The sequence below is a fragment of the Anguilla rostrata genome, chromosome 2 (assembly GCF_018555375.3).
Source record: "Anguilla rostrata isolate EN2019 chromosome 2, ASM1855537v3, whole genome shotgun sequence".
Taxonomy (NCBI): Eukaryota; Metazoa; Chordata; class Actinopteri; order Anguilliformes; family Anguillidae; genus Anguilla; species Anguilla rostrata.
Genome location: NC_057934.1, coordinates 64239960 through 64265086, shown reverse-complemented (window position 1 = coordinate 64265086; position 25127 = coordinate 64239960). Strand labels below are relative to the sequence as shown.

At 45.7% G+C, this 25127-nt stretch overlaps 3 protein-coding genes across 8 annotated transcripts; all 3 read right to left on the bottom strand.

Moving 5' to 3' along the window:
* Window positions 1-146: 146 nt before the first annotated feature.
* LOC135248858 (probable ATP-dependent RNA helicase DDX17) lies at window positions 147-14645 on the bottom strand. The gene is made up of 13 exons (XM_064323859.1): window positions 14314-14645; window positions 12993-13149; window positions 12184-12280; window positions 11225-11358; window positions 10856-10921; window positions 10422-10563; window positions 9708-9868; window positions 9217-9389; window positions 8976-9086; window positions 7833-7894; window positions 7537-7596; window positions 2831-3064; window positions 147-1877 (listed from the first exon to the last, which is right to left on the bottom strand). The coding sequence occupies exons 1-13, from the start codon at window positions 14367-14369 to the stop codon at window positions 1324-1326; spliced, it is 2007 nt and encodes a 668-aa protein (XP_064179929.1). The 5' UTR covers window positions 14370-14645; the 3' UTR covers window positions 147-1323.
* Window positions 14646-14982: 337 nt separating this feature from the next.
* Window positions 14983-21359, bottom strand: dmc1 (DNA meiotic recombinase 1). Of its 6 annotated transcripts, XM_064323868.1 has the most exons (14): window positions 21063-21359; window positions 20147-20237; window positions 19901-19945; window positions 19652-19798; window positions 19285-19367; window positions 18957-19009; window positions 18662-18703; window positions 18112-18184; window positions 17497-17588; window positions 16689-16762; window positions 16355-16469; window positions 15941-16001; window positions 15607-15723; window positions 14983-15248 (listed from the first exon to the last, which is right to left on the bottom strand). In XM_064323868.1, the coding sequence occupies exons 2-14, from the start codon at window positions 20192-20194 to the stop codon at window positions 15179-15181; spliced, it is 1020 nt and encodes a 339-aa protein (XP_064179938.1). In that variant the 5' UTR covers window positions 20195-20237; window positions 21063-21359; the 3' UTR covers window positions 14983-15178. The 6 variants fall into 6 exon arrangements, 5 of the variants coding, with proteins under 5 accessions (XP_064179938.1, XP_064179934.1, XP_064179935.1 ...); XR_010328510.1 differs by having other exon boundaries at window positions 15607-15716; window positions 16355-16762; XM_064323864.1 differs by having other exon boundaries at window positions 16355-16762.
* Window positions 21360-21505: 146 nt separating this feature from the next.
* Window positions 21506-24549, bottom strand: tomm22 (translocase of outer mitochondrial membrane 22 homolog (yeast)). The gene is made up of 4 exons (XM_064323879.1): window positions 24240-24549; window positions 23268-23386; window positions 22848-22965; window positions 21506-22430 (listed from the first exon to the last, which is right to left on the bottom strand). The coding sequence occupies exons 1-4, from the start codon at window positions 24330-24332 to the stop codon at window positions 22356-22358; spliced, it is 405 nt and encodes a 134-aa protein (XP_064179949.1). The 5' UTR covers window positions 24333-24549; the 3' UTR covers window positions 21506-22355.
* Between the last annotated feature and the right edge of the window lie 578 nt (window positions 24550-25127).

The following is a 25127-nucleotide window of genomic DNA, read 5'->3' as shown; positions in this document are numbered from 1 at the left end:
ACAGCAGAGTCTACGCTGGGCGTGACAAAAGCAGTGGCACAGCTGCAACTGCACAGAAAATGAAAAAGGGGTCAATTATGAGGAAGAGAGGAAAATATCCAGCTGTTCATTCATGCTTCATCCCCTGGACTGGCATGTTCTTTGGGGGGGGGGGGGGGGTTTACCCCCGAAGAGCTGCTAAAATGCGGAAATAAAAATGGCCCCTTTTAGGTACATTTTTCTACTCTGTTCGCATAACAGAAAGAAGTTAAAGCCTGTATGGCAGGTACAGGTGCTCAGCCCCCAAGAACAGCCAAGAGAATAAACTAGCGCAATCCGGTAATGCACCCCTGCAGGAATGAGAATGGAAAGAGCAATAATTGAAGCACCTACCTCTTGCAAGACCCAAATGAAAAAGTAAAATACATCAGCTATAGGGAAAGGTATACGCGTTACAGAGAAAGAGCTCAAGGGTAATAATAATAGTGTAAATGGGGAAACGCTATAAGGGTACCACATATCTGAAAGCAGGGGTGTTTAAAATTAAACAAGAACGGACGCGTCATTGATAAATTACATTGAGCCTGATGACACTACTAAGTACTTACATTACACATGAAATCTGGTGTGGTCAAAAATGGAAAAGAACCGCTCCAAAATAAAAGAAAATCACTGGGTAGATATATGATTTACAGAAACATATATTTCAGTATATTTCTCTGTGGCCAAATTGTACCTTTTTATGATAAGCTGAACATTTTTGCGCTAGTGTTGCGTTTTCAATTTAATATCTCAATCCTTCACCAAGGGCACCTAACTGGCAGAATTTGCCTTGGAAAAGAAACTTCCAAATGACAAAATGCCATTATTTACACTGCACCCCTGAAACCTCCTTCCTTTTCAGTCTGATTAGAACGTCAGGCAAACTGAACGCTTTAGAAAAACACACAGAACAGTTCAACACACACACAATCCTAACCCCTTACCCATTTCTGTGAAGACTAAAAATCAGTCAAAACTCATTGATTTGCAATGTTATGATTTGACGGTATGTAAATTTCCCTGCTAATGTTGTGTTGAGTGTTGTGGCCATTTTGAGGCCTTCAACTGCACGCTGAGGGAAAAGCTGTGGCCTCGAGAAAGAGCTCCAACTGAAAACTCACAATCTAAGTCAATGAACCAATGGCCTTTAAGCATAAAAAAAACCTCATGAAACTAACCTTAAACTTGCCCAGCTCTTTCTCCCCAGTCCCCTGAAAAAGACCAACAGACAGAAATTCTCTACCTTAATTTAGCCCTGGAAAAGACATCCCACCCCTGAGGAAGGGGCGTGGTTCCCTGCCTTTATTTTCGAGGGGGGGGAGGAGGGGGGGGAGGCGGAGGCGCAAACTGGAAGGGCCCCTGCGGCATGAAGCCCATGATGGGCTGGGGGGGGTTGAACTGCTGCGCCATCAGGGGCTGTGGTCCTCCTGGCGGCGGGGGTGGCTGGCCTGGCCTGCCGCCCATGTTCCCAAACTGCCCCTGCTGCTGGACCGCCTGCTCCTGGCCCCCGCTGCCCCCCACGGGCACGCTGGCCACGGCCTGGGCCCCGGCCCTCGAGTTGTACTGGCTGGCCCCGCTCCCGCTGTAGCTCTGGTACTGGTCCCCCACGCCCCCGAAGGACGGGGTGGAGTTTGTGCCCGTCCCGTAGCTGCCCCCGCTCCGGCCGTCCCGGCCGCTGCGGTCCCGGTACGAGGAGGAGGACCTGTCCCCGTCCCGGCCGCCCCCCCCGCCCCTCCCGTCCCGGCTGTCCTTGCTGGCCCCGCCCACGCTGCGCATGCGCCTCTCGCACTCGTCCTGGTACATCATGTTGGGGTTGTTGGCGGTGGAGCCGCTGGTGCGGTATCGGGACCGCCCACCTGCAGGGAAGCAAAGAGACGGAGGAGAGAGCTGTAGGAACGATGACGATGATGAAGAAACAGGCCTCAGAAGTCTGACGTAACGCAGAGCAAAAACCTTGCCCATATATGGAATTTCGGTTCAAAGGGAAATTTCTCTATGGGAAAAAATGAATGGATTTTCTCATAACCGTCCCTGTCACAGTCTGTGATTTAAGCTGGCGTTTAAAATTTGGACGTTTTTATCTGGACACATTTCTCTCTTAAATGGCACTGGATCTGCTGAATTCCGATGTCATTTTTTAACCGAAACAATTATTTTGCTAACAAAAAGCTAACACTGTTGCGCATGCTATTTACGTCACAGCTCTTGCGGTTCCCTGGCAACGCTTGTGAAGCGCAAGTAGCCTAGTTATATTAAGATGTTTACAACGATATATACAACTGTAAAAAATAAAAATGTATAATTTATTACACTAACGGGAAACAATTGGAAGAAAACTGTTTTCGCGCGCGTATCGAAACAGCTCTGTGTGTGACGTTGTAATTGTGCGACGGGTCATCTCGGGTGGCTAAGCTCTTAGCCGTTAGCATTTGGCTTTTTAAAATGACACAGAATATTTTTAGATTATAAAAAATGGGTAAAAAGCATTATTTTTCATATACAAAAAAACTGCAAGTCCATTCAAATAAGATGAGTAAGAGCAACAGAACTGCAGGGTAAGCATCATGTTTTACAGTGTTTCCACAAAAAAAAAAAAAGGAAAACATTACTGTTTCTCACGGGCGAGTGTGCCCTTGTGAACCCTAAAATGGGTGGGGCCACCAAGCACGCTCAACACCTTTCGCCAATGTTCGGATTGGCTCACGCGAGTGAGTGACCGACGGGTACGTGGTAGCTCCGCCCATCGTGGGCTCAACGAAAGCTCACTCTGACGCGGAAGCCCACGGGCGCGGCCCGCTCGCACACTCACCGCCTCCGCCTCCGCGCCCGGAGTCCACCAGCTGCAGCAGCTTGGGGTTGATGGCCTGCCGGGCCTCCTCCAGCACCCGGATCAGGTCGCGGGCCTGCCGCAGGTTCCCGGGGGTGAAGAAGGTGTAGGCCGTGCCCTTGTTGGTGCTGCGGGCCGTGCGGCCAATCCTGTGCACGTAGTCCTCCGAGGAGTTGGGGTAGTCGTAGTTGATGACAAACTTAACGTCCTCCACGTCTTGGGTGGGGAGGAGGCGCGAGTTGGAGGGACAGAGCGGCACGTTATTTTAACGAAGGGGGAGGGAAGAAGAGAGAGAGAGACGAGTGAATACACGGGCACAGACTGACTCGCAGAGTCAGGCAACGGCTCTCTGCGCAACTTACCAGAACGAAACTGTAAAATAGGAGGGGTCATTTGTGCCTGAGCTGCAAACAACTTTAAGCGAAGCAAATTCTTTTAATTTTTTGAAATCAGAAACTGACAACCCCTCCGATAATCCAGCCTTTACCAAGGCACTTACCTTTTCACTGAAAGCTGTATTTAAAATCCACTGAAAGCTGTATTTAAAATCCACATTTTCCATAAACTAATTACCACTAAATCACACTTTGTAGTATTTAAAGACAATAAAGATGATGTCGTTAATACAGCTAACTTGGCATGTTAAAAAATGTTATACACAACATGTTTGAGCCAGTCCAAGTTGACACAAGATCACAACGGCTTTCGATGGAAATTTTACGCTCCTGTAAGGGCCACCAAGTTCACCGACAGACCTTCCAGTCAGACCTAGCCTAACTAAATTAGGAGTCGCATGTCTCTCATACCTGTCAAAATGTTATCCAATTAAACAGAGAAAATCATGCCTGTCTGAAGGCCTAGCAAACCCAGCCAAATACACGTTATAAGAGGAACACCAGGGAACTGACAAGAGAAGAAAAATCTGGCTGAGTGAGCAAACGTTTGGCACAAGAACCACTTTCTATACCTGTTTCTGAAATGCAAGGTTTTTGCAAACAAAAACAAACAAAAAAGACTTTTGAGTTCCACATATTAAACGTCAGTTTCCAAATGAAAGAAATTCAAGGTTGGGGGTATTTTGTTTGCATGCATTGCCAAGACAAATTCTAAAGGGAATGGTTTGGAAAAGTTTTTTTTTTTTTTTCTCTCTCTCAAGGATTTGGAGAGTCAGGGGGGTAAAAAGAGGTCCGTGTCTGTGGAGGCTATGAAGATAATTTTCATCGGAGAACACAACAAAGTCTGTTTCTCATTACAGATGGGCCTCTGACAACAACGCTGCACTTGAGAACTCGCAGGGTTCCGGTTGTTTCTGACCCCCGAGTGAGGGAGGGGCATTTACTCTGCGACGCGCTGACTGAAACACACAGACACCCGTCATACAGGCTACGCTTGGGGATGAAGAGAGAGAGCACATTACTGATTCTCACCCGCTCAACTGTCCTGCAACCGCACTAATCAAAATCCACTGGATTTCAATCCTGGATGTTTTTAAATGCAGTGGAGGGAAATGTGGGGAGGAAGAGGAGGAGAATGGGGGGGGGGGGGGTTGAGGTACTTACCCTGTTTTAGTGGTGTTTTACAAGGTTAGCTCCCTCTGTCCCCCCCTGATCAGTCCCGGGTCACTCGGAGTGGCTGGGGAGGGAGGCGGGCGGAAAAAAAAATTCGATCCTCCCTGCCCCTGAACAAAGAACCACTTCTCTGGACCCGAGCAGAGCACTCTCCCCCCGCGTTGCAGGACACGGGTTGGACCCAACACCAAGCGCTTACTGCTCTCCTCGTCTGTCGGGGGCCTTTCCCCCCAGCAAAGGACAGACTCTTCTCATTACTGTTTTCCTGGAGGAGAGCTTGCTGGTGTCGGACGCCCAGTGCTAAAAAAGGGGAAGCTACTGTAAGGGGGTTTGAGAACCAGAGGTGAAAAAACAGGGCATGTAGTGCTTACAGTACCCAACCTACAGTACACAAATGAACCAAGATCCAAGTAAACCTCAGCAGCAAATCATTACTGAGCTTTAAGCTGCCTTTGGTGAAACTAATACGCTAATAAAAGTGGGAGGAGGGTACAAAGAGACCTTATTATGGAGTCTGGAAAACTACTTCCTCTATTCTACTTCAGCCCTTATACTTATAACGACTAACCTGCAGCTTTGTTAACCGGCTTGAACAAACAGGAAATAACTGTAACCCCCCCCCCATGATTGGCTGAGGCAGTTGTCCTTTTGCTGACCTCACACAAAAGCACAAACAGCCCTAAAGGGTACTGAGTAACAGTGTCACCTACCTTTGATAATGAAACTAGTGAATTTAAATATATTTCTTAAAAAGGGCATAACGTTAACTCCAAGAACACCTGTACAAGGCCAGTGCGACACTGATGGGGTACTGCAGTCAGATTTCTCAGGTGTCGTTTCACAAGAACCCCACACACAGCGAGAACCCAGCAGTGAGCAGGCCCTTCCCACAGAAAGGCAGCCTGTCCCAGAGCCCAGCGTAGACACGCTTTTGCAGCAGTAACAAGAAACAGACAGTGGGGCTTTGGAGGGGGGGTTCGAGTTGGGACGTCACCAAACCCCAGGCTGAAAAAGCTCCCTGGAGGGCAGTCCTTTGAAGGGGGGGGGGAGGGGAGGGGGCGTCGGTTGTTTGTTTTTTGTTTTTTGGTTGTTGTTGTTGTTGTCTCGGCATGATGCACACAAAGGAGTAACCGGCCACAAGGGACGGACACACGGAGACAGGAAGGGGGGGGGGGGGACCGTTAGAGAGTGAAAGTGGGAGCGAGAAAAAGGAAAGAAAAGAAGACAAGAGTTGGTTGGATATGTTGCAGGAAGAGGAAACTGACAGTGGGAGAAAAAGAGTGTCTTAACAGACAGGGGAGAGGAGGAGGAGGAGGACGAGGAGGAGTGAGCATTTTGGGAAAGGACGAGAGAGAGCGAGAGAGACTCCACCAGGCCAGGACTCCTGCCAGCCAGGACCAGACATGACGCCCGCAGAGGGAGAGGACCCGGGCCGGGGGGGCTTGTGTGGAGGGCCCCGGGGGGCAGATCAGAGGGGCCGAGGGGCAGGTGGGAGGGGCCGGGGGCCTCTGTGCTGTGGTCTCAATCCGCCAACCGCATTCTCTACACTGCAACGCGCATGGCCCTTTAAGACCAGCGGTGTACTCCACCTGCCTTTCCTAAAAACCCCTGGTGCAGCGCTCACACACACAGCTCTCGCAAGCCCATGCACTGAGTCACACAGCTCCTCTCTCTTCACAATCTGAATACAGCCAATGAGGTTTTAAGCATGACGCTCAAATTGCGACTACCGCAATACCCTTCAGAATCACTCCCCTTTCTGAAAGCTAACCTGTGCTGTACAGCTGGGTTTTTTTCCCCTAAAGAATATTAGACAAAAATGTTGATTCAAAAGGGAAAAAAGCCACCAAATGCTCTCCTTCCTTGGACGATCCTCCTTACGTTCCCGTAAGCTACGCTACACTAAACTGAACACAACCGCCAGAGCTCTGCTAAAGTACAACACTATACTGGTAAGATGAAGCTCTGTAGACCTGCTCTGAAATCGTCCTGCTTTACCACAGCAAGCGGTGAGGTGCTTAAGGGGCCCCAGCCCCCCAACAATGCCCCCTCTTTGAGCCCTCTCAGCACGCCCCCTCCTCCCGGTTTCAATTTTGGACTCCCAGGAATCCCAGGCAGCCTGTTTCCTGGAAGCGGGTGGGGGGGCCTTATTTGAGGGGGCCTTTGTGTTTTTGTGGTTCGGAGAGATTGCTGTGTCTGGGATTGATAAATCAGGCCTTCTCCCCTGTATCTCTCCTCAACTCAGGCTTGGATTAGTCATGCCTAGGTCCGGCTGCAGGCTCCAGTGGGCCTGTGCGCTTCTAGTGCCGGAAGAGACTTGAGAAGAAAAAAAAAATCAAACATAAAAAATAAAAAAAACCAAACAAAACAAACATAAAAGAACAGAATAAAAAATAAAAACAGAAAAAATAGGTTAAAAACTGATCATCAGATTTGGACCGCATCACGCTCTCTCCCCCCCCTCCCCATCTCTCTCGTTCCTAATAAAACTTTTACCTTTCGCTGACAACAATATTAAGCATGCAGACATAGACTACTCAGAGTTACTCAGAGTCCTGTTTTGTTGGTTGAGCATTGACTTGGAGTTTTCAAATTAAGAAATATTTTACCGGTTTTGCACATGAAACTTCAATACATCATTCTCTAGAGCAGAAATTAAACTGGACCAACAGAAAAAGTTGCACCACAGCTTAACATCAGGTAGAAAATGGATTTTCCTCAGGTATTTACAGGGTAATAATATAATACGTAGCAATTCATAATTGGGTCAAAGATGTCAATTCATGAAAAGGCCTATGCCCAGCCAGGAAGTGTGGAATTCAGTTGGGAGGACTTTTACCTGATTCATATGTACATGTATTGAAAATATACAGTATTTATTTTGTTTTAGGTTAATGTAAAGCTGTAACTCTCTTAAATGTATGTGGTCACACTCGAAAATGCAGGATAGAAGGTGATGTGATAGACAATCAGAATACTGATAAACCTGTGTGTGTGTGTGTGTGTGTGTGGCTTGTGTGCGTCCATGTATGTGTGTGTGTGTGTGTGTATGTGTGTGTGTGCGTGTATATGTGCACACGTGCATAAAGACCATATGGGGGCTCAGTATTGGAGACCTACCTAGACCACGGGATGCCACATCAGTGGCAATGAGAATTGGGGCTTTGCCACTGCGAAACTCTGGAGTCAGGACAGAGAACAACAAGGTAGAAAAACAAGAACACACAAGAGGGAGAGAACAAGAAAAGTAGAAATGATGTGACTTCCAAATTACCTGAGCCACAAAAAGGTAAGAAACAATCCTTTGCCAAGAAAAACAAAAATCTGAAAACCTTCGCAAAAAAAGTCTCAAAAATATCAAAACATGTCGCATGCCAGTGCAGAATACATCCTGAACTCCACAGGCAAGGCCTCACCTGTCAGCACCCAGTCTCTCTCCGGCTGGCTCTTGTCACCATGGATACACATTGCAGGCCAGCTGAAAGGGGAATTAAAGGAGAAGTAAGGAGACACAGGGAGGAGAGCGGGCCCAAGCCTCAAAGGACTCACAAACAAGAGCGCGAGATGTACGTCTCGATTCTGCAAAGTCAGCAGAAGTAAGTGCTGAGCGTCATTCAGTACAGACGGAAACCCGGTGAACAACTCCATCACACCGGCAGCTCGGTCTGGGGAGAAGGACCGCATCATTTCCAAGCGCTCAAATATTTTGTTTAACAAAATGCAACACGAGTCACGACCTGTCAGACTGGAAATCTGTAACGCGAGGCAGTCCCTCACACACGAGCGGATTCTCCACACATCTGAACGTGCAGAACAGGAGTGCGAGCTTCAATAAATACCGTATTTATATCAAACTAATGTGACGGAGGGAAATCATTGTTGTAACCAAGGTATTAAAATATATTCTAGCACTAGAGGTGCATTATTTATACTGTCACACACTGTGGAAAGAAGCCCTGAGACTTTACAATGAACCAGCACAGCTATTAACTGAGTAATGGATACATAAAAAACATACAACCAGAGAATTCCTCAGGAGACTCTTCAAATTTAAATTCTGTCATTACGTGGAATCCAGGAGCAATGAGATGATGACACGTGTGTGTGTGTTACATTACATTACATTATAGGCATTTAGCTGACGCTCTTATCCAGAGCGACTTACAACAGAGTAACCAAACTCAGGATCAAGTCCACTTAAGTCCATTGAGTGTGTGTGTGTGTGTGTGCGTGTGTGTATGTGCGTGTTCGTGTGTGTGTGCTTGTTCGTGTGTGTGTGTGTGTGTGCGTGTTCGTGTGTGTGTGTGTGTGTATAGCGTGTGTGTGTGTGTGTGTGTTTGTGTGTGTGTGTGTGTGCGTGTGTGTGTATAGTGTGTGTGTGTGTTCGTGTGGTGTGTGTGTGTGTGTGCGTGCGTGTATGTGTATGCGTGTGCGTGTGTGTTCGTGTGTGTGTGTGTGTGTATGCGTGTGTGTGTGTTCGTGTGTGCGTGTGTGTGTGTGGTGTGTGTTCGTGTGTGTGTGTTTGCGCGCACACGCTCGAGAGTGTTCCTCTCCCTTACCCATCTCTCCTCATGCGGCGAGTCAGCTCGTCACAGCGTTTCTTCGTCTCCACGAAGATGATGGTCTTGTTCTCCTTCTCAGCCATGATCTCCTCCATCAGCTGGAGGAGTCTGGAGAGGCGCACACACAAACGCACACATGCAGGAAGCAGAGTCACACGCTCTCCCCCGCAGGCCCTTCTGCCCCCCCGTCCCGCCGCCACGCCCCTCAGATGACCCGAACGGGCGGAGCCAGACTCACTTGTTGTCCTTCTCGCTCTCCATGCACACGTCCACGATCTGCAGGATGTTGTGGTTGGCGCTGAGCTCCAGGGCGCCCACGTTGATCTGCACGTAGTCCCGCAGGAAGTCCTCCGCCAGTTGCCGCACCTCCTTGGGCCAGGTGGCGCTCCACATCAGCGTCTGCCGGTCCGGCTGGGGGGTGGGGGGGGCGGGTAGTTAGTAAAGTCAGCATCGTGTGCTTTCTGATGAGAGAAATCATTACTCTAATGCCCAGTATCCACTCTCACAGGAACACCAGCAAAATTCAGCAATCAGGATATCAGAAACAGTATTTCTGCTAATATCAATTTCCATCCTTTCAATGTCCCTCTCTGTAGCGCTGCTGCCTGCATTGACCTGTCCAAAGGCACTTATGCACGTCCTTCCTTACTGAACTGCCCGGCATAAGAAATGGCCGCCAGGCAAACGCAATGCAAAGTCATGCGGTGTGCGGCGGGGGTGCCCTCTGACCCGGATCTGGTCCACGATCTTGCGGATCTGCGGCTCGAAGCCCATGTCCAGCATGCGGTCGGCCTCGTCCAGCACCAGGTAGGTGCAGCGCCGCAGGTTCGTCTTCCCCACCTCCAGGAAGTCGATGAGACGCCCCGGGGTGGCGATGCAGATCTCCACGCCTGCGACGGGGTGAGGGAGGGAGGGGCAGACCGGCCTGGGTAAGCAGCTCACTGCAGCGCTACGCGCTGCCCCACGCACTCTTTACCCTTCAAACTGATTAAACCCTCAAATTTACCCCCAAAACACACGCGCACAGACACCAGCTTTCTTATCACACCAGCACAGAAACACAAAAACACAGTGTCTTCCACAGGGCTACAGAGAGCCATATTTAATATGCATGAGAAATACACAGGGGTAATCTCCTTTCATTCACAGACCCACATCCACGTCTGCGCATGCGGCACTAAATGTTAGGTACTAACACAGCACGGTAGCCGTGCACTTCTACCTTAAAACGGGTTGTGAGATTCTGCCTCACACCAGCCATGTCTATACATAATAAAACTGTCCCAGTATTTTAATTTGTTTGATCTTTCCTTGATGCAGCATAATGAGGCTGTAAGCTGCTGTACTCTATATGATCCTGGTTTGGTTCCCTCCAGTTCCTCCAATCTCCTCACACGATACCCCAGCACTGCACAGACCGTAAGCCTGTATATCAGCCCTCACCTCTCTCCAGGTCTCGTATCTGCGGGCCCTTGGGGGCCCCCCCGTACACGCAGGTGCTCTTGATGCGGGAGGACTTGCCGTACTCAAACGCCACCTGCTGCACCTGCTGGGCCAGCTCGCGAGTGGGAGCCAGAACCAGACACTGCGCACAGGGAGAGACGGGTTAGTGCAGCGCAGGGTCAACACTGACCACACACGTACGTACACGCACGCACACACGCACGTATTCCAGCACACGCACGCACGCGCACACACACAAACCTGTGCACTCACACACACGCGCACATGCCTGCACACACACACGCACGCATGAAGGACACCCTTCATAAACATCACATTCCAGTCAGAAGACACGTTACAGCAGGTTCTGGTTTGCAGGTATTTTTTCATACTGCATGGAAGTAATGCACACAATCTCAGTGCAGAGTACTTACAATGGGACCGTCCCCACGTTCCAGGTAAGGCTGGTGATTAATGTGCACTATAGCCGGCAGGAGATACTGAGAGAGAGAGAGAGAGAGAGAGAGAGAGATATCAATCGAGAAACAGTCCCAAAAATAAAAAAGAAAAGGCACAGGGGAACAACTTTCAAGCAAGAGATAGGAGTGAATGGTTAGAGTTTAGGTTAAAAAAAATGCATTCCTAAATCTGTAAAGGATCATTTTTAGAATGTGCACATTCTGTTGATGCGTTGTGTCTCTGCTTGCTTGCATGCCTGAACGCTGGAGTCATTTCCACACAGTGTATTTTCCTCCACAGTGGCTTGTGCATGAGACCCCGAGACCCCCCCCCGCCCCCCTTACCGCCAGGGTCTTCCCAGATCCCGTCTGGGCGATGCCCACCATGTCCCTGCCACTGAGAGCTATCGGGAACCCCTGGGCCTGGATGGCCGTGGGCTCCTTGAAGTTCTGCTGCACCAGCACGTCTATCACGTACTCTAAGGAAGAGAACAGGGCTGTGTGAGCCTCACATTATATATGAGAACAAACAGTTCACCACCAAATGAGCACAACTCCTAAGTGGACACACAATGCAGTTATTTCAGATGGCTAAGAAAGAAATTCGGCGGTAACAAAAGTACTGAAATAAAAAGCACAGGGTGAGGATCCATGCTCACGCTGGAATGCCGAAATACCTGATTTGCTCATAGATGACAGCAGTGCATACTGCAGGAATTTTACCCTCCTACACAGACTGTTAGCCTCATCAGTTACAAATGTGTTTTTCTTTCAGGTCGATTTATAATTATATCTGACTGCACACAGAACAAAAGAACAATGTTTCCATGTGGTCAAACCATCAGTGGACCGCAAGGACCGCAAAAGATACAATAAAGGTAATCCATTTCTGGCTGCGGCTGAATCATTCCAACAACTTACTGCCTGATTGTTAACCAATGAAAACCAGACTGAGAGGCCTGATAAACTTAAAAGGCAGCAGTTTACCCCGCCTGTTACAATATCAACAGTCACCACTGATACCCAGTATGAACCCTGACAGGGCGAGTCTGGTGTGGCTGCGCGCTGGCTGCGCGCTGACTGCGCGCTGGCTGCGTGCTGACTGCGTGCTGACTGCGTTCTGACTGCGTGCTGGCTGCGCGCTGGCTGCGTTCTGACTGCGCGCTGGCTGCGTGCTGGCTGCGCGCTGACTGCGTGCTGGCTGCGCGCTGACTGCGTTCTGACTGCGCGCTGACTGCGTTCTGACTGCGTGCTGACTGCGTTCTGACTGCGTGCCGGTCTGTGCGTCTCAGCACTACACTCACGGGGGAACTGAGCCTGGTGGAAGCCGGTGACCGGTTTAACGCCGCCTGTACCGCGGACGGTGATCTCCTTCTTCCGGCGAAGCTCCTCGACGTCATACTGAAGAAAAAAGCAAAAAAGAAAAAAGACAATCATCCATGTGTGTGCACCCAAGCAATGGAGGAGAACAACAGCAACAGACAGGCAATGGCAGTTTTTCATCGTCTCTGCCAGACACCACAGCTGAACATTTTATCCCTGTTTCATCCCGATGAGATGCCTGTACCCCAGACAGGTTTAAGTTTGACCTGTTGCTCTAATGCAGCAGGTTTAGGTCTAAATTCAGCTGGATTCAGACCCTGTGCATTTTCTGCCGTGGTCTGAAGACGCATCTCTTCAGACTGTACCTGGACTAGCTGTCACTACTCTGCAGGGCACTCCCACTCCAAGATCGCTCTTATCACCAGTATCCTTCCATCTTGTTCCTCTAGCACTTTCATGTTACAATTGTATCTCCATCCAGCACTTACATTGTATTGTTATCTTGCTGTTGTGGCTCGTCGTCACACCTTATTCTAAGTGTGACTTAACATATCGTTCTGACCAAGCCTATGCATACAGTGTGAACTGGGCTCGATGTTCACGGCTATGAGCCAATATTACATAATGAGTATTACACCTCATCGGACATGTGTTTTGTAGTTGTTCCAATGACCTACACTATGTGTGCTTATTGTATGTTGCTTTGGATAAAAGCGTCTGCCAAATAAATGTAATGCAATGTTTTGTGTAAGCTGGCCTGGACGGTGAATCCCCAGCAGCCACAGCAGACCTGGCTCAGGCGCTGCACTTCCGGGTGCTCGGTGTAGAAGTTCTTCTCAAACTTGGGCAGCTCGTCCATGTCCCACTTCTTCTTGCGCAGACGTTCCCCCGGGTTCCCAAACTTCTTGGTGGGAGGGGGGCCACTGCGACTCGACCCAAAACGAGGCCTAGGGGACACGGAAGAGGACACTGTTCAAGTAAGAGGACAGCAAAGGGTACTGTAGAACTGAGTGGCTGACGGCCTACAAAATGTCTGCTATTTCATTTGACTGGGAAAGACTGGGCCACTATCCCAACTCAGGATTTTAGCTGCTCATCATGCAAACTACAAGGAATACCTGTCTTGCAAATTAATTCCTAAATTATTTTCCCAAAACTGTAGCCTTTACAAACAAATTACATGCACCAGTAAATATTTCCCCAAAACTGTATCTTTTACAGACAAATTAAATGCAGCAGTAAATACTTAAGTCCCTACTCCTATTTTCACATTTTCCACAATGGGAACCACAACAGTATTGGTAAACACTTTCCGTGGCCTTAACGGCCGACCCAGTAATGCACAAACTAGTAATGCACCCTCTCTGAAACACGTCCACAGACACCCCTATTTTCACTCGACAGCTCACCAGCTGGGCAGCCCAGCCATGGCTCCCAGGACTGCAACTCATTGCACAATTCGGGCGGGCCCCTATGGTCACTAGCCAAGAATGGGTCTCCCTGCATTGCTATCGTCCACCTATAGCACTTTGTGTTCGCTTCCAGACTTTGAGGTGCCTCGTTGCATTTAGAAATATGCCTTACGTGGACGAGCCACCCAGCATTAGCTGTTGATATTATTTCCTATTGTGAGACTCAGATCAAATGAAATCACTAAAATCCTCGGACGACTGCAAATACAATGTTCAGGAATACATACGTTTAAAAAAAAAAAAAAAAAAAAAGTTTGTTGGTGTAATTAAACTGGTGTCTGTTGCACTAATACAGCTGCGTCACTACATAGTCAACTGCACTCAACTGTGTACGTCGCTTTGGATAAAAGCGTCTGCTAAATAAATGTAATGTACCACAGATACATGCAACTACTTCAAATGTTAGGAGCAGTTAGTATATGTGCCAACCTGGAATGTACACCATAGCTTCACACCACTGAGTTTGAGATTTTACGTATTTTTCAAATAATTTCAATCGTAATCATTTTTAACGTTTGTAAGCTGCTACTTCGTTGAATGGCCGCGCGCTGCACAGTAAAAATCCTGGTTATGACATAAATTAGCCAACAAAATACAAGTTATGATGTGAAAGTCTGTTGTAAACAGATTAGGTCTTACCCTCGGTCACGTCCGCGGTCCCGATCTCTGTCTCCATACGATGAACTTCCCCTCATTTCTTACACACGAAAAATACTAGCTCGCTAGCTAACTTTCCAAACTAATGCTCAACAGTATTTTAGTTCTCCTTCTAGTGTTAACCTATCTGAAGTTGCCAGCTAACCAAGGCTTAGAATAAACACTCAAAGAAGTCTGTGTTCGAATGTATTTATGGTAACTACAGCAATAACACGGTGGTAATTGCGGTTGTATTTGTTAGGTGTCCCGTCTTCTGCAATTTTTAGGCGAGAAGATGGCGGCACTATCGACAAACGTAAGAATACTAGTCAATCGTACATATTATGGTACAACATACGAACAACGTGCAAAAACTAGCGTACCAAGGTTAAAGAATTACAAACGCCGTAATCTTCGCTTTGACATAGCGCGCATTGCAGGCGGATTTACGTCACGTTACAGCCTGCGCAGCGCATCCGATCTTACATCCATGGCAGTGCAGTACCCTGTGCAGTACACAGATCTGTATGTAATAGTACAGTAATAGTACATAATACATACACACATACACCCCCATATATAGAGTATATATATTGAGTGGTGCCATACTACTCTGGATCAAAACACAGCCAAAAACTCAGAAATAATGTACCAAAAAAGACGGATGAACTGTTTGTGTTCCCTTAACAAAGTTTAATTATGAACACACAACCATATTATATTAACAGTGTCAATGTAATAAATATAGACAAATTAACACAAACACAATGTACAAAACTGATCAAATGATACTATTCAAGATTCCAACATGTAAATGTAAATGTTTCTGTCCACCATCTTGTCCATCCTTAAATCCACAGTGGTCTTTTCACTCTTTGGCATCAGCAATCCCTCCTGCAGTGATGGCGAAAGTGGCTTCATTTTCTGGCATGTCAGGGCTACAGGGAGAACATGAAGGGTGGGTCAGCTCGGCTACATGAGGCATAATCTCAACAACAAAGAAAATAAACATGACGCAAATGTCAATTAAAAAAAAAAACAAGCTATATCAAAATGCTGAAGATGTAAAAATAAATAAATAAATAGATAAATAAAATAAAGAATAAAAATAGAGTGAAAAATGCAGTAGTGGGATTTTCAATTAGGCCAAAGGTAGGAACTTTTATCCAATGGGATCAAATCCTGAGGGAAACACCAGCTATATAAATTGGTCACATGACTATATAAGCATAATAGCATATACGTACATCAACATCACAAAATATGATCACTTCCAGCAGCTGGTCCAAAAAATACCTGTCAAATATTTTAGCAATCCTCATCTCTCCCCTCCCTTTCCTCAAGCTGATTCGTGTGGTTGAGGCATGCGCTAAAATGTGTCCTCCAATAGGCTTCTTGGGATCCGCCTGAAACCTGAGACAGACATCCAATCAGAAACCCGAAAGGAGTCATCCCCTCAGAAACCTTTTTCTTCTGCAGTATGGAGTACCCAAGTGTATATGTAGGCCGATCTTACATCACAGCAGTGCCCTCCATAAATTGAGCAGGAATACCCTGGCAGCCTCATTACCAACACAAAGCGCCCACACGTTTACACACAGCTGCAGGTCGACAAGTTCAAGGCACTCACGTCATCCCAGCTCCGGGGTCTGCCGTCATCTGGTTGGTAACGAACACAGCCACGTTGTACTCTAGAAAGTAAACGCCATACAGCACATACGTAATACACCACAGCTGATTGTTTTTAGATTTAAGGCGAGCATTAGTTCACTCAGGGGGCTGTGACTAAAATGTTACAGTGCTCTTCATCAGAGCCAAAAGGCCCCTTTGTATGGGCACTGAGGTGATTGCTACAGAAGTGACTATGAAACTTTAGAGAAGCCAACAATCCCCTTTTCAAATTAATGAGGACTAAATATAGAAACGGTTTTGAGGGACAGATCAAAGGCTCTTTCAGCACAGTCTAGCCACACTGCACATGCCTGCAGGAATTCTGGTCCTTATCAATGTGTTTGGAGGTGTTTGTGAATCTGCTACAAGTGACCTTCAGAGATCTTCTGCAGTCGGGAAAGCATCTGAGCCAGTTTCTGCTGTCTCTCTGCCAGCTCCCCCCGGCCAGAGAAATCCACCCGGAACAGAGCCATAATGGAGTCGATGATCTGGGGGAGAGGAGGAGAGAGCGTGAGAGACAGAGGAAGAATAATCTGGATGGACAGTGTAAAGACAGACAAAAAGAGGCCTGTCCTCTGGCCTGGGGTGTTAGGCTGGGCAGACTGAAGGCGAGAATGAGAGCGACAATGTGAAACATGCTGAGAACAGGAACAACAAGGGCCACAAGAAGGGAAACAGAGATGAGGACAGAGTCTATCTTCCCCCACCAGCAGTTTGAACACGCCTCCCTCCTCGTGGAATTTGGCCGCCACAAAGTCCAACAGCTCCATCTGATGTTCGCCTGTTAGACAAGAAAGCAGTTGGACAATGGCCCAAAACAAACATATAAAAACACACACCACCCCCCAGAGTCTCAGCCAAGCGGCCAAAACCAGGCTGCATTTTTGAACCTCACTTCCTGGTCGAGGTGAGAAATGTTGCTTACAAGCGCCAATGTGGTATAGGTGTTTCAGCCACCTGTTTCAATGTTACTCAATGGTAACAATATGGTCAAGAAAAAAAAAAAGTTGATAATTTTTTCCCACAAGAAAATGTAGTCGAAATACGAGTTTTTTCTTTGTCTAGTATCTCCCCATGTGCTGATCTGTCAAGTTATTGTTATTTGGCCAAGATTGTAGCATTTTCTGGACGAATCAGGGAGTTTGCGTCATGCGCTTAGTGAGATATCGGACTTCATGCCCATATAAGGGTCCCCCTTTTCCCTGCTGTGCAGTCTCTGGCTCCAATCTGTTCAACATGGTGGCACCCAAAGACAGCATTTCACTTTACAAAAAATCCCATGGAGAGTCAATGGGTGACGTCACAGTGACGTGGTCCATACTTTTTCTAGTCTGTGGTCTTGATTCATGTTTATCAAACAGCCAAACACAAGGGTGCAAGAGTGCACAGATTTGGCTGATGCCTATAGGCACTAATTTATCCACTCACAGATAAAAGCTTTAATGTGTGAGAGCAGTCACAAGGGAGAGTGAAAAACCAAAAGAAGGCACAGACAAAGTCAGCGAACGCTCTTACTGGTGTAGGCACGAGCGTATAACACATTGTCCAGCACAGCCTCCTGGTCCACACTGAACCGGTCTGCTATATCCTTCAGCCTGTCTGGCCGACTGGAAGCTTCGGATTAAGGACTATGAGGAGGATTTCAGGATCATTTTGTCCGAGACTATTATGTGAAAAGCTGTGACTAACTCTTCCATTCTGTAAGTATGGGATGGAAATGTAGTACAATGGTTAGGAACCTGAGCTTGTAATGTAAAGATCGTGGGCTCAATTCCCAGCTGAGGTGCTGCTTTTATAACTTGGACAAGGTACTCATCCTGAAGTGCATCAGTACAAATCCATTTAAATGGACTGTAAGTAAGAATGCAATCTGTATAAAATGCTCTGGATAAACGCATCTGCTAAATGCCGTAAATATAACAAAAATCACTAGGTTCTTAGACTCCAACATCCCCAATGGAATTCGCTGCATCCCATGTTGCTGGGAACCTGGATTCTTCATCTCAGACATCTGAATTCAGCAATAAGATTAACGGCAACATCATGACAGTCACTGGTCAGTGGGTCAATTCAAATGGGGAGCTTTGAAGGTTTGAGAACGCTCCCCCCCTGGGCCAGTGAGAGGGATACAAGGTGTTCTCAGTGTCAATGAAGATGACCTTCCCTCCTGTGTATCCGTCCTCTCCAGGGAGCTGAGCCGTCACTGCAGAGACCGCAACAGAACAGGAAGCAGTGGGGCGTGTAACTTATGAGAGCCAAAATGGCAATCTGCCGATTCTATTTCCAATTGGAACAATCCGCTCTGATGAGAGGAATGTTATTAAAACACCAAAAAAATTCTGTCTTACATTTTTTAACCCAGTTATCAGTTTGTTGGGTTTTATTTCTTCAAGAAGTTTGAAATAGAAATATTTCATGCTGGCAATAGGAAAAAGAACACCCATAGCACCACAAAGGGGTTTTTTTACCTGGCAATACATAGCACATCGTAAAATTTGCACATGCCGCTATAAAACAGATCACTCTGACTGTGTGTATGAGTCTCACTACTGGCAGCATGAATGCGAAATATTTCAAAATTGCTACTAGAATGTCTGTTGAACAAAATTATATACTCCTGACAGCAGCGCGGCCCCCAAAACAGAATGACCTTTTCTCCTGCTAATTTTCCTACACGCACCACATAATGTATGAGAGAGCTGGGTCTTGCCCGTCCTGAATTCTGTAAACAAAAACAAAAAAGAAAACATGAATTCCAATAATACAGTTCAGCTACATGGAACTGCTTTGAATCTAATTAGGCCTATACAAGAGCTGATGACTCAGATTTTGAGTGTTTGGCCACCTAATCCAGGACAAATACACAAGACATCAGGCCAATTAAATTACTCCACCCATAATTACATCCATGAGTTTCAGCAAAACAACCCAAATATATAAATACAATACTGCTAGTGATGTGAGTGGGGTCTTACCACCAAAAGCCTCTGTTATAGCCATACTCTCAATACCTCCACCAATGAGTTTGCTGCAGAGAGAGGGATTTGGAGAAAGGCAAATACATTTTTTGTTGTTATGGTAGATGTAAAGAAAAAAGCACACTTGCCAACATTTTTTCTTATTATTTCAAAAATTCACTTTTTGGAACATTTGTATGGTGCCCTCTTTAACTTCCAGCCAGTAAAGTAACTTAAATACAAGACCGGTGGCTAAAGAAATGTGTGTTTGAGTCTGAGTCTTTTGAGAATGGGTGTGTGTATACTTGTTTGTGGACAAGCATGTAACGGGAGGGTGTGCCTTAACTCAAACTCCAGACTGCCTGTTGTGATGTGGAACACTTGTTTTCTTCTCTCGCTATATTCAAATGCTGTCAAGAAACCATTGCTCTTGAACAGAGACACAGAAAAGCACTTAGGATCACATTAAAATTAAAACATGCAGCAGGTAACAAACTCACCACAACTAGCCACAAAGGGTCGCCCCAGCCTGTGTGATTATACGTATATTTATGGCTTCAAAACAAACATGGTTCCTGCCTATTAGCTATTCACAGTGAATGAAGAAAAGAAAAGTATGAAAAACAACATTTCTATAAACTACAGCTTAGCATGTAAACAACAGCTGAACAGTACAAATGGGAACACCGAGGACCAGTGGTGCAGGACAGTACCAGCAATTTCCCAGCAGCCTCTTTGATTTTGTCAACCTTGGCCTCAGACAAGCCTTTGACATTACAAAGAGCACGGCGGGTGGTCATCTGAATCCCCTTTACTGTGCAGATACCAATAGACTTCAGCTTCTTGATATCTGCCATATTCTGAATACAGCAACAGAGACACTGGTTGTTTACAAAGAAAAGCTATACATCAACCAATAATTAATTTTCTCAAAACTAGATTACAGGTTCGACGACACTCACAATCCCATGTTTCTGTAAAAGGTCGATGTCTTGGAAAAAGGACTCCTGAGAGGGGAGAACCACAATAAACCATCTGTAGACAGGGCTATTTGCTTGAGAGCCTGGAGACACCAGAATATATGGCAGTATAAAGATGACACAACTACCAATGTACTGTCATGATTAGTATCTGGAGCACGCTCAATGCCAGCAAAATGGCCTCGATTGAGAGGAAGGTCACTGACTTTCCAGACCTCATTTCAGTACCTCGTCATCTTGATATCCAACTTCATTTTCAACCACCTGGTCCTCCATAGCTTTCCGGCTGACCGTAGCAGAAACAAGGGTAATCTCTTTCCTTAAAAAAATAAATAAATAAAAAACAAATGTGTTGCTTTGCAAGCTTATTAACTATTACATGATATTCCCATTTTATCTGGTCATGTAGGAGTAAAAGCAATTGTACAAGGTAAGCAAGTCTGCTGAAAAAGTAGGCAATGTCATAATTAATTGAACACATACACACGGTTGTATCATTATGTAGCTAGCTACATACTGCAAACTTAACTTGCTGCACGTTAACGTTACTTACTGACGGCCATGTCATTTTCTAATAATAGTTTATTATGACTGTTACTATAGTGCTATGATAATATGGTAATTGTTATCAAAATACTGCAATTAGCCTAGTTGGTATACCAGTGGGCCTACTTTAGCTGTTAATACACAGTTAATTGACCTGGAACTGATTATTAGCTAACTACATTATTGTTTAAACACGCTAACTTTGGCGAAATGTTGTCTTACCATGGGTTAAACGTAGTGTCAGCTAACCAGTCAACCAGCTATTTTACAAAAATTTGGTAAAACGAACATCAACTGGTATATGGGTATATGTAAGCATTTGGACATAAAAGTAAAGCAGGATCCAGATTGTTGTCTGTACATCAATACCTTTAGATAACTTCGCTATATTAGATAGCTAGCTAGGTATCTAACCTGGGCAGACTTAGTCTAGCCATATTCAAAGTTAGCGAAACCTTGCCAGCTGAAAAAATGAACACATTCGTTATGTGGCTAGCTAGTTATTACCTCTTAGGCTATAAAGTAATTTACAATAAAATCATACTTCCACTACTTTCTGAACAACACCTCAGAAATAAAGTGATATTACCTACTTTACCTCAGTTTAAAATTCCGAATGCAGGGGAGTAGCTAGCTGCCCAACTTTAACCTACACTGAGCTCCTCGCGCTGTTGTTAACACCCGACACTTTCCCGCTTTGCTGATAAAATAGTCTGGCGGCCTGGGAGATCTAGCCTACACTTCTCCCTTATTTCCATCTTTACGGTGACACCTGTCAGCAGGCGTACAACTTCACGTGGCATGGCCTGCTGTTTCTCAACAGCTTTCAACCAAAAAAAAAAAAAAAAAAAAAAAAGCTTAGATGCAACTGTTCCATTTCTACTGTAAACTCCCAGTCCATTGGAAGTTCTTGACCTGGCTCTTACCAGCATACAAAGCCTACGTTTTTAAGAAATCCGCAACGAGTGGATTGTGGGAGCGAATTGTGGGTCGTTGTATTACTTACTGGCCCAGCACAGCACAAAAGACAAACACAAATGCTATGGACCATCATTTCAATGATTTTTATTCCTCCAGTCATGTCAGAGCGACAGGACTTGCTTAGGCGAAAAGGGTAAGAGGGTGCAAAGGTAAAAGGGATGGGTGCAAAGAAAAAAATGTTAACAGATGCATTCTCTCAGGCAGAGGGTCATTGTGTTTACATTTACACAATATATGCGGGGAATGTGCTGTAAAATTCCTGGTGCAATAGACTTGACTTTTAGTGTTGTTCCCCAAAATTACCTGAAGTGTCAGAAACAGTAACTCAAAGTCTAGGATCAAATAGCAATTCATTGTGCGGTAAAAACTGTACCTCCGTAACACATCAGACTGCATTTCCACTCAACATGCATGTAAATCAGAACAGTCCTCAACCCCCCCCCTGTGGTGGTTGGCTTACCGAGAAAGCAAAATCACAATGGACAGCCACCGGGCTCCAAAATTTAAATGTCAAATTGTATAGCCTTTTATTTTTTAAAAAACATTAACGCCCACATACTCTGATAACCCCAAAAAACCCTTTATGACACATCCTTTCCCTACCCCTTGAAACACATACATATGTATATATCTATAAAAAAAGGACAGCGGTTAGAAGTCAGTCTCTGCAAGATGTTGTCTGCAAGAGGCAGCGAGAGAGAGGTTGGCTTGCATGAACAGTGGTAGTCGGCAGTCCAGAAGAGGATAGCCCCTTCCTTGCACACCCCGACCTCCAGTTATGGAATGAGCTTGTGTGTGCTAACCCACTGCAGTTTCCTCTCTCCTCTCCGCCGTTCACCTCCTCCTCCATCACTTCCCCCGTCTCCCCTTCACTCCTTGTAGCTCAAGGGTTGACAGAAGGAGCTCTTCATCACATCTTCCCTGGAACAGGAGGCATCATCCCTGCCATTCCACCTGACATACCCGTGTTGGGTCCCAACAGGATCTGCACAAGGAGGAGTCACAGAATTTAACATTTTGACAAAACCCCGGGACTGGCTGTCAAGAGAAAATACCGTACACACAGAGGAAAAGTCAAGTGTGAAATGAAACACAAATTACAACCATAATTTGTGACAAAAATCTTGGTAAGATCACAACAGGTCATCTCACCAAGTGGTCCTCCACCACAGCGCAAGAGATCCACAGGAATTACCAGCAGGTTTCTGTTCTCACCACAAACTTAGCAGCCAATTTAGACCCAAGAAATCAGGGGAGGCGAGTGAATTGTTTAATCAGCTCATTTAACTCATCAAATAGCGCCTTAAGAGAAAAAAGGATCAGACCTGTGGCTCTCCAAGTTCAAGGCTGAGGATCACTATTCTGACCAATGGAAAAAAAGGGCTTGACCGTGTACGTGTACCTGTCTCTGCTGCTGTAGCTGCTGCTGCTCCAGTTGCAGCCTCTCTGTCTCAAAAACCACGGGCAGCACCAGGATCATGAAGGAGGTGGTGCCCACCCAAAGAGCAGAGCGCGTGAAGCTGCGAAAGAGAGAGGACACAGTACAAAAAGGAGCAGAGGAGGAAAATGATTTCCAATGTCCACATAAACTGAATTCCTCCATTGACACGCGGAGGTCATGCTTGACCGCACATATATTCAGCTAAGAATAATTACACAACTATATATATGCTCAAGCACTTCCTCTTCAAAATGAGCGTGCCAAACATAAGCCTGAACAGGACTGAAGATGAAGTCCAAATTGCTCAAGTACATAGGCTATCTGGACTGCGCAACATAGGGGAGCCCAGGTACGTGTGTTAACTCAAACATCTGAGCTCACCTGTACATTTTCTTAGCTACGGACACTGAGCAGCTCATGGACACTTCTGCCGCCGAGCGCAGTTTGTCCGGGAACATCTCGGTCAGTCCCCACAGCCTCTCCGAAAGCGTTTCGTCCAGCTGTGGAAAGGCAAAACATGAGGTGATGTACGCGACGGAAGCAATACCTTCAGACATTTGTTTTCTGTTTGAAAGTACAAAACGTTTTATCCAACTGTCCTGCAAACCACGGTGCAATATCGAGTGTGCAATCTACAACAACAAAAAATATTGCTCAAATGTCTCGTCATGAAGCGTCAATGTCTTTGCTGTAAAACTACCGTTGTTCTCCCATTCAACTATTGTGCTAGCTACAACGATTAGATGGCTAATTGGTTGCATTTAACTAACGTTAATTCGGACTTCACTCCTGGTGTAAGGTACCTATGGTTTACAATTATCCCGAAATGTATAATCCATGCAGATGATTTCACCATCGCGATTGTTTTCTTTTTCCTTTCACAGGCCTTGCAAATCTTTAATCCTTGTCTCCTACTTATTTCTTTGAAATATTTTTATGTTTACCAAATGAAAACAACATATTGAAACACATCTGAAATAACATACGTATTTGTAGCTATCAGGTTAGATATTTTAGCTGCTAAAGTTAGCAAACTAGCTTACTAAATTATATATTTATTGCAAATTATTCGACCGTCACTTTGCAATTACATACGACTATTTTACATTCTTGAACGTAGCTAGCCAACTAGATAGGGGCACTTGACAGTGAATCGCCATCTGCAATGCCATCGATTACGAGCTTAATAAGAAAAGCCAGCCAACCTCAGTTCGCTAGAAGGTAGAGACCTTTGTCATCTTTAACGAACTAACATTAGCAGTTGCTTCAAATTGGCTCGCTTTTTATGAAACCAACATCTAAAAAAAAAACCAAGACAACAAAATAGCAAAATGTTATAAGGTATATGGCTACCTCCTCGTCCTCATCATCTCCTTCGATTTCGTCTTCGGGGGCCCGAGTCTCAGCAGGGCCTGCGGCAGGAGACAGCTCCTCGATTCCAGCCATTAAGAAGTTAAATCAACAACACCAAAATGATATAAACACTGGTGCGAAAATAACCGCAGCGTTTATGCCGCAAGCCGGTCCCGTGTGTTTTTACCGTGGTGTTTTCTGATATCACACCGGCTTGCGTAAATGAGAGCCAAAAAGCGTGCTTCGCCTCTGCGCCGACAAGCTGAGGTCACTTGGAACGCATGCGCATTGGATGACGGAAATTGAATCACGAACTTCGAACAAGGAAGCCTGCATAGAGCCACATGACAGAACTATACCTGAAAAAATACAGTGTCCCCACCTGGCGTTCAAGATGATTTCTCACATTCTATAAATAGCATGGTCATACTTATGATTATTTGTAAATACCTGATATAGGTATTTAAAATAAGGCATTGAGAAGTATTTAGCCAGGCAAAATAGTTCCGCAGCAATATCTGCACTCACACTTTTTAATTATTTGGAATTTTATGGGGCAATTTTACCACCTACCTAGTGGTAGGCATCAAATGGACAAATTAGTATCTTATGTCTTTTTAACGTTTTAGAGTTCTCAGAATTTTTATATTTGCGGTATGATACAATTTTTGGCATAGATGATTTTTTTCCTGCATTGTTGAATATATACTATCTGTGACTTTTTAATACATTCTGTGATACATTTTCAAATAAAACTGTTGATGTGTAGTCTCATGAATGTAGTCAGTCGACGTAGACAAATATATCAAAAATATATCCCTTAATTAAAGGTTTTATGCATTTTATATTGCAATGTTTGTGACTAGGAAGCAAGCTTGGTAATAATAT

Excerpts from the sequence above, each read along its gene's own strand:
- dmc1 (XM_064323864.1), bottom strand. The coding sequence starts at position 20,194 with ATGGAGGACCAGGTGGTTGAAAATGAAGTTGGATATCAAGATGACGAG. Across the intron at positions 19,368-19,651 it reads AGGCTGCTGGGAAATTGCTG|AGCAATGGTTTCTTGACAGC; the intron begins GTACTGTCCTGC and ends TCTCTGTTCAAG. Across the intron at positions 18,185-18,661 it reads GCTCTCTCATACATTATGTG|TGACGGCTCAGCTCCCTGGA; the intron begins GTGCGTGTAGGA and ends CGGTCTCTGCAG.
- tomm22 (XM_064323879.1), bottom strand. The coding sequence starts at position 24,332 with ATGGCTGGAATCGAGGAGCTGTCTCCTGCCGCAGGCCCTGCTGAGACT. Across the intron at positions 23,387-24,239 it reads GAGATGATGAGGACGAGGAG|CTGGACGAAACGCTTTCGGA; the intron begins GTAGCCATATAC and ends GCCTTTCCACAG. Across the intron at positions 22,966-23,267 it reads GTAGCTAAGAAAATGTACAG|CTTCACGCGCTCTGCTCTTT; the intron begins GTGAGCTCAGAT and ends TCTCTTTCGCAG.
- LOC135248858 (XM_064323859.1), bottom strand. The coding sequence starts at position 14,369 with ATGAGGGGAAGTTCATCGTATGGAGACAGAGATCGGGACCGCGGACGT. Across the intron at positions 12,281-12,992 it reads AAGTGCAGCGCCTGAGCCAG|TATGACGTCGAGGAGCTTCG; the intron begins GTCTGCTGTGGC and ends TTTTTTCTTCAG. Across the intron at positions 11,359-12,183 it reads CCACCAGGCTCAGTTCCCCC|AGTACGTGATAGACGTGCTG; the intron begins GTGAGTGTAGTG and ends TCTCTTCCTTAG.